This window comes from Buteo buteo, chromosome 10 (genome assembly GCF_964188355.1).
Source record: "Buteo buteo chromosome 10, bButBut1.hap1.1, whole genome shotgun sequence".
In the NCBI taxonomy this organism is placed as follows: domain Eukaryota; kingdom Metazoa; phylum Chordata; class Aves; order Accipitriformes; family Accipitridae; genus Buteo; species Buteo buteo.
Genome location: NC_134180.1, coordinates 37,746,849 through 37,759,625, shown reverse-complemented (window position 1 = coordinate 37,759,625; position 12,777 = coordinate 37,746,849). Strand labels below are relative to the sequence as shown.

General features: G+C 40.0%; 1 protein-coding gene across 5 annotated transcripts in view; it reads left to right on the top strand.

The window, feature by feature from the left end:
• CC2D1B (coiled-coil and C2 domain containing 1B) overlaps positions 1-12,472 on the top strand; it is a 35,764-nt gene extending 23,292 nt beyond the window's left edge. For 4 of the 5 annotated variants that reach the window (XM_075037101.1, XM_075037102.1, XM_075037103.1 and 1 more), the window contains 7 exons: positions 434-507; positions 1,181-1,239; positions 3,091-3,142; positions 4,571-4,670; positions 8,545-8,635; positions 9,383-9,513; positions 11,213-12,472. In XM_075037101.1, coding sequence (XP_074893202.1) covers positions 434-507; positions 1,181-1,239; positions 3,091-3,142; positions 4,571-4,670; positions 8,545-8,635; positions 9,383-9,502 — 496 coding nt within the window. In that variant the 3' untranslated portion in view covers positions 9,503-9,513; positions 11,213-12,472. Of the gene's footprint in view, positions 1-433; positions 508-1,180; positions 1,240-3,090; positions 3,143-4,570; positions 4,671-8,544; positions 8,636-9,382; positions 9,514-11,212 lie in introns of those variants that run through there. The other variant, XR_012651826.1, reaches the window with a different exon arrangement.
• Positions 12,473-12,777: the final 305 nt, after the last annotated feature.

Below are 12,777 nucleotides of genomic sequence, written 5' to 3'. Positions count from 1 at the left end.
TGTTTAGGCAATTGTGAGCTTCAGCAAATGCGGATGGCATCTAGGGTTAGGCTCAGCATTCCTGAAAGGATGCTCTCAAGAACTTTAAAGAAGTTGTTCTCTAACTTCTCTTCTGGGTTCTTTTGTTTTCAAAATATCTCTAGCTTCATCTCTTATATTCTGCTACTGTAGGCACTCTTCCTTTCTCTATATTTCTCCCTCAATCCTGTTGCCTTTGGGCTTGATTCGTGGCATTTTTCACCATGCCTCAGAGATGTTTTTATCTTGGTTTGTGCTCGCTCTTTGCTCTTTTGTAATTTATGAAAATGATCTATGTAGGAATGTACTATTGAAAAAGGTCTGACAAATACCAGTGGCATCCTGGTCTGTCAGTGGATGAGGTGGTGGTGGGCTACTGGGATGAATATGCTTTTTTGTCTTTATTTTTTCACAGGATATTTTCTGAGCTCAACAGCACAGAAATGCACCTTCTTATTGTCAGGGGGATAAACCTACCAGCTCCGCCAGGTATGTACTCAAAAAGGGCATGTGAGCTTTTTCCTCTGAGTAGGTAAGGAAAGTAGTGGGGAATGAGATTTTTCTGCCTTGAAGACCACTTCAGGAGTCAAGACCTTTGTAGCCAGCGCTCATTAAAACAAAATAATCAGATTTCAGGCTCAAGCCACCAAAAACCTTTAAACAGTATTTAAAAAAAAAACCAACAAAACAAAGAAACAAAAAAACCCAGAAGAATAAAGAGAATCTGAGTTCCATCTGGACAGAGGGAAGAACTTGAAATTGTCCTGGGTGTGCTCATAACTGGGTCATAGTTTAAGTTTCATGTTTATCTCCTGTTTCGTTATGAGTGCCTGCTTTAACTCCGCACCACCTTAATGTATATTGACCCTTCAGTAGACAGCAGTTGCTCCTGCCAACGTTACTGCTTTTAGTCCCTTGTTTCTGGGAGCTTGTAAACCATCTGTGCTAGACTGTCTCAGGACTAACAGCAGCATTAAGAAAAGTAGATGTTTTCCTTTGGATGCCAGCGTTCTATGGCTTTTGGTTTGATGGATGGGTTTTTCAGTTGTCAAGAGTCAGGTCATAAGTCCTACTGAGAATCAGTTAGGTGCTCTTGAAAATCCCGCTCAACATTACAAATGCAATGAAAATATCTGTATTGGCTGGTTGTTGTCTCATTCAGGTGTATCACCAAGAGATTTGGATGCATTTGTGAAGTTTGAATTTCAGTACCCAAGTGCGGTGAGTGTGTGTCCTGGCTCTTCTGTTCCTCAGTCTGTGACCCTTGCCGCTGTATTAACTTTTGAGGGCTTCAGGAAGGGAGTGTAGGTTTTCTTGCAGAAAGGGAAAACACTTCTAGGCATACTGCCAGAATTTATTTTTAAAACAGAAACTTCTGAGAAACAGAACTGCTGAATATGTGTCCTGCAGATTTGAGCTTTGCTGCACCTTTCTCTTGATGTTCTCCACACCTTACACTTAGCGGTGTGCTGTCTGCTTCAGGCTTGTATGTTCTCTGGCTGGCTGACCACCAGCTTACTGCTAAACAGTATTCACAGTGCTAAGGCGTGCCCACCTTTTTCCCCCGCTGCGAAGACACTAATCAGCCTGTTTCCAGAGTTTGCAAAATTTGTAGAAGTTCATTTCTTTCAGAGGTGCAAACTTCAACCAAACACAAGGGCACACAAAGCTGTCACTAGGGGAGAGGGGCCACCTTGGATGTGATCTCCCTCTAAGTCCCGTTCCTTTAAGAAAACAAGCTTTTAAAGGCGTTGCTTTTGGACGTCTCTTATAATTACAGAAATGGATTGAAAAGGTTAATCTTTGTCATCAAATAAGTGCACATGACTCCTGGTGATTTAATTAGCAAATATATATGTGCATATCTGGAGAAAGGACTCAGGCCATACAAGTTTCTTGACCTTACTAATTAATACTTATGTGTATGTGCATGTATATATGTGCATATATATGTGTATGTATATACAAAATATGTATGCATACATATATTGCTTTTTTCCTTGAAACTTCCCAATGTCATCCTGTTCCCCTCACCTTTAAATGCAGTCTCTAGTCTGAAAAATACTGAAACCGTTGAGCTAGAAGAGCTTCTAAGGAGGGCTGTCTAGTCTTACTGTCAGTAGAAGCGCTGGGGCTTCTGCTGCTTTCTCTGTAGGGCAAAAACAATCTTTGCTCTTACAGGATTAATACTTAGCCCTGTGAGAGTGCAGAGCCAGTATTTTTGCCTCCTAATAAATTTTGCAGCAATTCCACTAAAATAAATTCAGTTACCTGTGGAAAATTGGTGATGGTCAGATCAGGTTTGTGTTTAGGTTTGAGTTACATGAGGCCTTAATGAGTCTGCCCCATTAGGGTGGCTGAAAACAGAATTGGTCTGTATGAATAATTTTCTGGGGAATAAGTAAGAATCAGCATGGTTGCTTTTAATCTGTATTTCTTTGTTTTTTAAAAAAGCCAGATTTCTGCTGCTTAGCCAACAGTCAAATACACCACCTTTCTCCTTCATAGCTGAAATCAGTTTTGCAAAGTAGCTGCAATAATTAGGTCACGTTGTCCTTGTTCAGTCCCCAGAGATTTAGTTTGTACTCTGCTTTAGGTTAAAAGTTAATTCATTTTGGTGGCAGATTGATTGTCAGGCAAAATAATAGTAGGGCAATTCCCTGAATGATTTGTGATGAATTCCTTGTGTAGCTTATTATTCCAACTAATGCAGAAGGAACAGAATTACTGTGTTGTGGAACGTGTGCAGTTCATCATGTAGTTTAACAGCCGCAGTCAGTAACTTTATGATGATTGGATTGAATTGAGTGTGACTGTGTAGCTTATCTGTGGCTCTTATATTTAATGTAATGTTTTGACTTATTCTTTATCTAGTGTTTTACATGTTACCACAATGAAATCCAAATATTTTAGTCTTGAATGTACCATGACTCTTCTTATCATTCAGATAACCCCCTAAAACCTCATGTTTCTTGTATAGGTATAAAAAAGAGCTGGTAATAAAAACGGTTACTACTCTGTGTTTTGGAACAATATCTGATGGTTTTATGTAATGTGTGTCTCTCTTAATAGGAGCAACCTCAAAAGAGTAAAACACCTGTAATTAACAATAACAATTCTCCAGGTTAGTACTTTTTTCTGGGACAGAGGGAAAAACATAGCACCTTAGGAATCATTGGAGAGTACAGGCTAGTCTCATACTGTGAATCAGGCCAGAGGGCCTCCCAGCACCTTTTTTCGTTTTTCTTATGAAAGAGCTTGTTGAAGGGTGAAGTCCAGCTCTGTTGGCAATTTCCTCACCCTCATCCCAGTACTGGTGGTAGTTACTGTGTTATGAAGTAGTGAAATCATCGAGTTACCGGTCATGCTCCAGCTGTTGCTGTCAACCCTGCTGGGAGATGGGCCAGATAAATAAGTCTTCTTTATTAAATAAGTTAAATTATTAATTTTAATCTCTCCATGGATCAGATCTTTTTCAGTCAGATTGTGTGTCCTGTGAGATTGCCAATTCTGTCATGATTTTTGCTAATCAGCTAACATTTCTCAACCTGACAAAGCATCATTGCAGAAAAAAAAATAATTTTTTTTATAAGACAATGTGTCTAGAAACCAACTAAAATACTTTCTTTGTACCTTTTGAAAAATAGCCCTTTGTACCTAGCCATTGAATACCAGTATTAGACTCATCATGCATTTTAGAATTAATTGTCTTGCACTCTCATTTTGGTTTATTGCTATATTATTTTTTTCAATTCTTGCAGTAAGTAGCCATCTAGTATCAAAACAACCTTGAATTCAGTATCCAAATTACTAGTTATGAATTTATCTCAAAAAAGATATATATATAAACTCAAAAGAGAGAGAGAGAGATGTATTTTCTGTTAAGAGTAGAAGTCCTGAAGCTCTGATACTGAGACCTGTGTTTCGAGTCTTTCAGTAACTTGATCTGCACTTGCTGAGCAGCCGCTTAGCTTTAATGTTTTGGGTTCCCAGGCTGACAAGCAGAGATGAGTGTTCCTGGGTAGCACAGCAGATGAGTCTTTGAACATTAGTTGTACAGTGTTGTGAGACTTTGTGATAAAAGGTATCCCGTGGCATAGTTCTGGTCACACTCATTAATGAAACTGGTGTTAAAACAGTATTAATTACATTATCAAAACACCCCTTCCCAGTCATTCCAACCTTCCTATCCTTTTTCCTTATTATTTTGTACCTTTTTCTTAGCACCAGACTCTATTTAATTGCTGAAAGACCTAGATTCTCCAGTTTTGGCTCTCCAGTAACTTGCTGTCACCTCCTCATGATTTGTTTTTTCTGCAGTTTGGTTTCTGTCCCTGTAATGTGGGGATGACAGATGAACTGTTGCACAGGGACACTACCTTGTTAATGCTTGAAATAACCTCCTGAGAAGGAGGTTCATATGGATGTGAAGTGTCTTTCACAAATGGGCCAAACTGAGATAAACAGAGGTTTGAATATGTGCATGTAATAGAGCACTGCACATAGTTCGACTTTCACAGCTTGCTTTCATTTTTCTGTATCTTAACTGTAGAATATAACCAGTTGTTTAAGTTGAACATCAACCGAAATCACAGAGGTTTCCGACGAGCAATTCGGTCCAAAGGAATTAAATTTGAAGTATTTCATAAAGGGTAAGTCCACAGTTTGTTCCTCCCTCATTGCTTCTTTAGTAACAGTTGAAAAGAGTGTTGTAGCTGAAATTTATGAAGCACAGTCTTTAAGCTAGCAATTAAGAGTTGTCTAGTTCTCCTCATGCCCAAGAACTCCTTTCAAAATGTGCCCGAGCTCTGTATCTTCCCCTAAGGGGGTGTAAAAAAAGGCTGAAATTCAGTGAATTTGATTCATAACTGGCAGATCAGTTGAGGATTAATGTGTTAAGAGGAGTTGATGAGTCTGAGAAAGTAACGATTCAGCTTCAAATTGTTTTGATTCTTAATCCAATTTGGATTTAGTCATCAGGACTAGAAGATTTAAATGTTATATGGGATAACTTTGTAGAATTACGAAGTCCAAGTGGCAGCAAAACTTTTAACAGCGGTAAAGCAGATGACAGATGATGGCAGAACTAGTGTTGTTTTTGTACTTATCTTCATTCTGGGGATCTTACAGTATTTACTGAACACTGCTATCAAACTGTTAGACTATCTTGAGAGACAGACTCCCCTCATCTCAGAGGTCAAGGTGATGAGATGGATGTTAACAATTGGTAACCTTCAGGGAAATCATACTACATCTAGGCTCATTACCAATTTATTGAAAATCGGAGTGGCCTATATTCACTAGTCCTCAAGTTGGTTGTGATCCATGACTTCGATGGGGTGTTAGATAACCTGTTTTTGTCTCACTGGCTCTTTATGCTATTCTTCGTTTCTGTTACTGGGACATGCAGAAATGATCCATAGGTTCTCTGAGATGGTTTTCAAGTTGTAGATGTTTCAATTTGTGAGCTAAAGTCCCCTTGGTTTTATTCCAGATCTTCCATTTGCATCTCTGTTGAAGCAAAAGCTGATTTTCTTACTCTGTCAATCCTGACTGCTCCATTGCTCTGTTGTTCAAGATTCATCATTAGAAATCCTGCCTCTTTTGCATAGAACTGTGAAGTGTTTACATTTGTTCAAAACTTTTTTCCCTATCTTTTGCATACCATTGTGCATATGGGGCATGTCCTATTCTCCTGCCACCTGGAACTGTGCTTGTTTTTAAGGTCTGAGCTCAGGCTCAAGTTCACCCATTGGGAAACATTCTCCAGTGATTCATGAGTTGCATGCCAGCTCCATATTTTCCTTTGAAGCTTTTTTGAAGACTAGCAAAAAAATCTGTGCGGGTTGCCTCTTTTCTGGTTCTGAGATTTTTTTGTTGTTGTTCTTAGAACAGGAATCTAACAAGTTAAATATGTGCATGTTTCTTGATTGGGGTGGAGCTGTGGCAGTTCCCCTGGGCAAATAGCAACAGGGAAGGAGAAAAAGAAGAAATGCCCACTGATCACCTCCCCCCGGCCATCTTCTCAGGAGAAAGGAGAGGATTAATTGATCCAGGCTCTTTTCTAAAGACTGTCTGCTCCCTATCGTTCTTCAAGACCATAAATGAATAATACTTTCAGAAATGCTTGTAGGTGTTGTAGTTTTGGGGTCTCTGATAACTCTTTGACCATCTCCCAAGAATTACTCTGTCTCAGTGAGTAAAGGAGATTTGTTTCAGGTCATACATATTAAACTTCAGTTTAAAAAAACATTTTTTTCAAGTAAAACCCCAGCAATGTATTTTTCCAAAGGAAAAGTCTCTCCTTAAACCTCTCCTAAAAGCATCTGAAGATAAAAGGAGATTTCCCCAGAGCTGTTTCTGAAGCCATGGCCTAGAGCAAGTTCACATTCTTCACTGCAAACCCCCTAAAACTGGTCAGGGATGAACCACTCTTTATTGTTTCTTGAACTGTAAAATGGAAAAATGCTTTTAAAAAATTCATCTAGAAGAATTGCTGATTCTCTTTTTAAGTTTATGAACAAAGTGTCCAACATACTGCAGTACAATTATGTAATCCTTCTTCATTTTAAGGTGCTTGTGAAGTAACGGGAAGTATTCTAGTATGTAAGCTAATAAATTCTGAACTTTTCTGAATGATTTTGTGAGTCTGCTGTAGTCTCATCGGTGGAGAATATAGTCTCATCTTTGGAAGGCTTTCTGTCAACAACATTCATAGGCATTCTGTTTGGAGGCAGCACTATCAGCCCTTGAGGTACTCGTGACATCAATTTTCTGTACTACAGCAATTTGTCTTGAGATGGACAAACTGACAAATAAGAAGCAATCTGAACAACTGAGCCAGAATCTTTCAAGTCCTTCAGCAGCAGGGTTTTGGCAGAGATGTACTTCCTAACAGTGACTTGCTGCATGTTCCAGTGCATTCAGAGTAGTGTAGTGGTCTTGTACCCTTTATCCCATCTAGAAGTGTCTGAGCTCCCTCTGTGAGCTTGCTGCAGCCTGAGCTAATGGTACCAGACCATTGTCCTCTTAATCTATAGAGATTTAGGTGCTATATGAGCTATAGCATTCCTGATGCTATTTCTGAACACACAAGCCAGAAAATGAGGTTAAAGTCTGGATGACAGGTTCCTTATACCGCACTTGATATGAGCTATTTGGAGAATATATGAATGAAGCAATCATTGAGGTGGTCGACCTGAGGAATCAACCTTACTCCTCTTCCAGTCAGAGATTTTAGACAGTCGGGTTCACAGATGTTCACTTGGAACTTGTAGGCACCAATGGCAGCATCAGGTCTGTGTATTAATATACTGGTTACTGTTGTCACAGATGACATGACCATGAGGTTCCATATAATATTCTGCAGAGTTTTCATTGCATATGTCGAGTCTTGCTTGATAATATCTTTGTATCTCTTAATGATCTCTTAATGATCCTTAATGATTAAGGAAGAAAGGTGGATGTTTTGGGGTTGGGTTTTTTTGTATGTTTGTTGGTTTGCTTGCTTGGTTTTTTCCTAAATAGAATGGCATAAAAAAGGAAACTTCTGAATTCTTGGCAGATTTCCTAAAACATGACAGGCATGGCTGGTTGGTTTTCCTACCTCCAGAATCTCTAGATTTTAGTTGTTTATCAAACCTTTTGGAGACTGATTCAGGGAAATGCTTGGATGCAGGCAAAGAAATCCAGTGCTTTGAGCTGAACACTTCTGTGGAAGTAGTGTGGTTTAGTCTTAGCTGTTGCCTTTTGGAAGAGTTTGTCTGGATAAGGATTGCACCACCTGTCTCTGGTAAGGTAAAGATGGATGTCTTGCTGATAAAACTGTTAAACAGAAGTGACTGTAGCAGAGAAAAGTTGATTGTTTTCCTTGCAGGATAAAAATGCTCTGTGTTTAATTTCAGCAGACTAGAAATTCTAAAATGATAGTTCTTGACTGTTAAAACTACCAGTATGAAGATGAATCAAAACAACAGCTGAAATGAAATGTTCTTACTTGTTGAAATTGAGTGGTTTGATATATCAAAATGAAACAGAATTATTTATGTGACTTCTTCCTAATAAGTAATTTGTTAAAACCAGCATGTGCCTGTGAAATGTTTGTTTTGATGAGGGATGCAACTTCCCTGGCAAGTTTTTCAGCCTATTCTGTTAAACAGCCCATCGCGGAAGATTCTGCCTGTCCTGGCTGTTAGGCCATTCTTCCCTGTCGCCCTGTGCAAGGACGAAAGCTGCTGCCATTCCAAGTGCTAGTTTAGTTGATTGTTTTTCTTCACTACTGTCCTCATCTTTAATTCGGTTGCAAGAGAATAATTAAAAAATGAGTACTTCCAAATCTTGTGCTTGTAGTCTAGTTCACTAAGGGTTTGCCCCTTGCACCCTGGTTTGTATGGTTCTAGTAGCATGTCTTCACTAGCCCTCCTGGATGTGGTGATGGTGCGAAGAGTGACGACCTCTAAGCTTGCTTTCTCTTCAATGTTCTGAAAAACCTTACCCATTCAATTAAGGAAGGTTTCTTTGAAACAGGTCCTTTTTCAGAAGTGACAAGCAAGTGGGGACAGCACACTTGAAACTGGACAAGCTGGAATCAGAATGTGAAGTTAGAGAGATCATCGAGGTATGTTTTCTGGGTGAGGTGTGTTCTTCTAGTTAGTAGTATTTGAACACAAAGGCAAAACGAATACTCGCATTGCCTAAATCTATATCTGTATACAGGTGACAGTTTTGTATTGGACGAGTTTGATAAACAATGGGCTCTTTGTTTTATTGTCTCTTGAAGCTTGTCATAGCTGTGACCATTCTGGTAGTAGGAACTTGTTGGAGACTCTCTTCTGCAAATTTTCTTTATCAAGATAGTTTTCTTTGTCAGGACCAGGAATTCAGGTGATTCCCCAAATTATTTGCATTGGTAGCTAACAGATCAAAGGGTTAAGCGAAGACTGCCAGAGTGGATAGAGCACTGCCATAAGATCCAGTAGATCATTAAGTGGAACCTTAAAAAAAAATAAAAGAAAAGAAATCCCTCAGGCTGCATCACAGACATGCTCAGGACACCGCTGCCCTTAGCATCCTGAGCTGCCTGTGGAGTCCATTTGTACTTCGGGGGCTTGGTGTGCAGCAGGCAGAGGTACCGCAGCTGCTGGTACAGCTGCCTTTCACGGGTTGTATGGGGGACCTGCTCCCCCGAGTTACGAATCCAAGGAAGCACGTGGCTGCGACACCTCCCAGCACTGCAGTCACCTGCAGGTGATCTCTGTCATCTTCTAGTCATGGGGAAATAAAGTCAATGGTTGCCTGAGGCACTACAGTTTGACGCTATCGTTTGTATGTGTGCTAACTGGTCGTCTTTTTGTGGTTCTTTCAGATTTTTGATGGCAGAAAGCCCACTGGAGGGAAACTGGAGGTGAAAGTGAGACTCAGGGAGCCCCTCAGTGGTCAAGATCTTCAAACAATTACAGAAAATTGGCTGGTCCTTGAACATTAGTTCTATCCAAGGTATGAATGCTGCATCTAAAGGTGATCTGGCCAGAACTTGACAGGGCTACAGATAAGCTGGTTGAATAATGTGTTTTGTTGACACTGACCTAATTACACAGCTCTGGCTTTGATACCGTAATTGTAGTGGTGAGTTGACATAGTTTCAGAAATGAGGTTACAGCGTCTCTGATTAGTTTGTATATCAAAGATGCTATTTCACCATCACTTGAAATACAGGGAGAGCTTCTAGCGTCACCTTTATTTAGAATAATATTTAGAAAATAAGATTGACAAGTCCTTTCTAGGAGGGTGCTTCCTGTCCATCCTTACTGTTAGCAAAAAACCTTTCAGAGTTAGCAAGGACCCTTCTTCCCCTACCAGAAGCTAGAGAAGGGCATTTGTTTGTCCCATAGAAGTCTGCTTGACTTTATCTAAAAGGGAAACTACTGGAGACAGACTTTATTCCGGATACTTGAGACTTCTGGGCAGGCAGAAACTGTGCAGTTGAATACAGGCTACCTGAAGAACTGTGCCTGGTGCTTACTGTGCCCATATCAAGTACAGAAGAGGAGCTGGGCACTGTCACAGTGGCTGTATATTAGGAGTATGAAAAAGAGGTAGGCTGCTGCTTCTTGCCAGCCTCTACAGAAACTGCTTGGTTTTGGAACTTTTCTTCTTTTCTCATACTCTGCTTTTTGGGTATCACAAATCCTCCCTTCTTGAAAAAAACCAAAAGCAAATAAATACCAAAAATTCTGGTGTCTTTTTAAAGTGATTTTTCTACATGAAGTTACTGAAAAGATAAGTACCAGCAGTCCATCTGCCTGTGGAATCTCTAATTCAGCCTACTTTTATGTATGTGTCTGATGTTTGAAAGAAATTCAGACTCGTTGGACACAATCACCGATACCCTGAAACTTAGGTCCTCACTTCTCCCACAGCTTACGTTCATAAAACCATGGAGAGGATGCTGACTCGCTAGGGACAGTCAGGCAGATCGTGCAAATCACCGGCAGTCATAGGGTGTTACTGGCAGGGGTACGACCGCGTTGATCCCTTCTGAGCAGGTATTTATTGTACCATGATAGCGTGTAGAGCCCCCCCTCTTGGACCATGACCTTGCTATACCAGCATGGAACAAACCTGGTGGAAAACAGATGATGTGTAACTACAAAGTTTCTAATAGGTAATCCCTCTTCCTTTGCTTGAGCTCCTGAAGGCTCTGTGCTCCCTCTTCCTTAGCGTATTGTTTTCTTTGCATTTATAAATGCCAGTTAAGCTAATATTCATCAGCTTCACAGCAACATCACCTGTTTGCCACACCTTTGCTTCCGAATTGCATTAGACTTGACAGATTGAGAGGTCTTGTTTCAATACATGAGTCTGAACTTGTAGCACCAAAGGGACTGTTTGTCTAGTGATTTTTTCCTCGCAGCCAAGGAGGTCGGTAAGCTGCCCATGAGCTTCACAGTGAGGCTGCGAGGGACATGTTTGATGCTGTATCTGAAGTAACAACTTGGCCTTGTGCCGTGACTGGATGCTTAGGCATTTTCAATCACTAGAGCTTAATAATTTTGCTCCATTAATTTTTCCAGTTGACCATCCAGAAAATTCATGTCAGCATTTTACGTACAATGTGACCTTGAATTGTGAAAATCTGTTGAGTGCTGCATCAAGTAATGTTGTTGGTTTTCGGTTGTTTTTTTTTTATCCCCAGATCCATTGGAATGTTAAAAGATGTGGGATGAACGTATGTAGGACGATGCTGCTAGCTGCAAGCACCAAAGATGATAAATGAATGCACTACTGAACTTAATGTCTATTTTGATAACAGCCATAGTGCTTATTAATAACTTTAAGGCAAATGTAAGGCTCTGGAAATCTGCTGCTGCAGGGGATTGTTACCAGTCTACGCAAAATAGACAGAATTGCCTTAATGTGGGACTACTAATGTAGCACCAGGATGAATGTTACATTAACTATGCATAGCGGTGTGTGGAAAGTTTAGCCCCTTAAAAATTCCCTGAGGCAGTGCAAAAACTTTTCAGTCAAGTCACAGGTAAGACCTTTACTAGAATTCATTTCTTCCACGTCTGCGAGCAGCCAACGTGGTACAGTGAACAGTCTGCTACTGCTTTTTTTGTTCTCTCTTATCAAGGCTGGTTTGGGGTTTGGGTTTTTTTGTTTCCTAAAATAGGGAAGAGAGAACTCGGGCAGCAATCTAGCAGCAGTGTGTCCCTCCTCTGTGCATGCCATTGCAACATGAAGTTCAATGGGATGTTGCCTTTCAGAAGAAAATGCAAGACTTCTTAGCAGCAGGTGTTTACAGATGTACTTTTTTTTTTTCTGGCTACTAGTTGTCTGCCATGCTTGCCGCACTGCTTGTTCAGTGCAGTCCAGATACTGTGCCTTCATCCTTTTTCTTTTTACATTTTAAAAAAGGAGGGGGAAAAAAAAAGTATGCTAGACTGCTGCTTCCCAAATGTTCCTTGTATTTTTACAAAAATAGGCTCTTACAGTTCTTCCAGGTGATGGGGAAAATAGCCACTCTTTGTCATGTAGAAAACTGGATGATGACTATTTTCAGGAATGCTTTTGATCAGCACCATACAAAAAATGGTACCAAATATGTTTGTGTCTTTAAATTTCTGTGAGCTGACAGAAGCGACTGATCTCAAAGGAAAGGATGTGCCTGCAGTGGGGAGTCGGAGCGCTCCTGCACCAGCTCTTTAGGTAGGGCAAGTTTTTCAACAGAAAAGAGTGCAGACAAGTAAGGCAGTGCTGCCTCTGTCTTCCTGAGCAGATGAAGACAATACAGTATTTAGTTTTTAATTTCAATAAATTTAATATACAAAACTACATGTTGAAAATAAAAATATAATATGCAGTTTTTTGCAGTGTTAACTAACTGAATTTTAAAAGTACAATTTTTTTTTTCTAAAACAAGTACTCATTTCTTAACAACATGGTAATTAAGGTCATTTAAAAGGCTATGGTTGAAGCAAACATGTCAGTCAGTCACCAGTTGATAGTGTTTTGCACAAACATAATCCAAACCTAAAAGACTTCTGGGGCAAAGGAAGAGAAGATAAAGATTTTTCACCTCTTTTACTGCATTATTAAGCATAACAATGCAACTAAAGTAACTGGAAAGCCGCTGCTGTGGCAAAGCTGGAGTGCAGGCTCTAGAAGGAAGATTATTAGTTGGTTTATGGAATGCTCTTCCCGATACTGAATCTTGCCTACACCGCGTAGTGCTGCGCTGTGTCCCAAGGTGTGCAA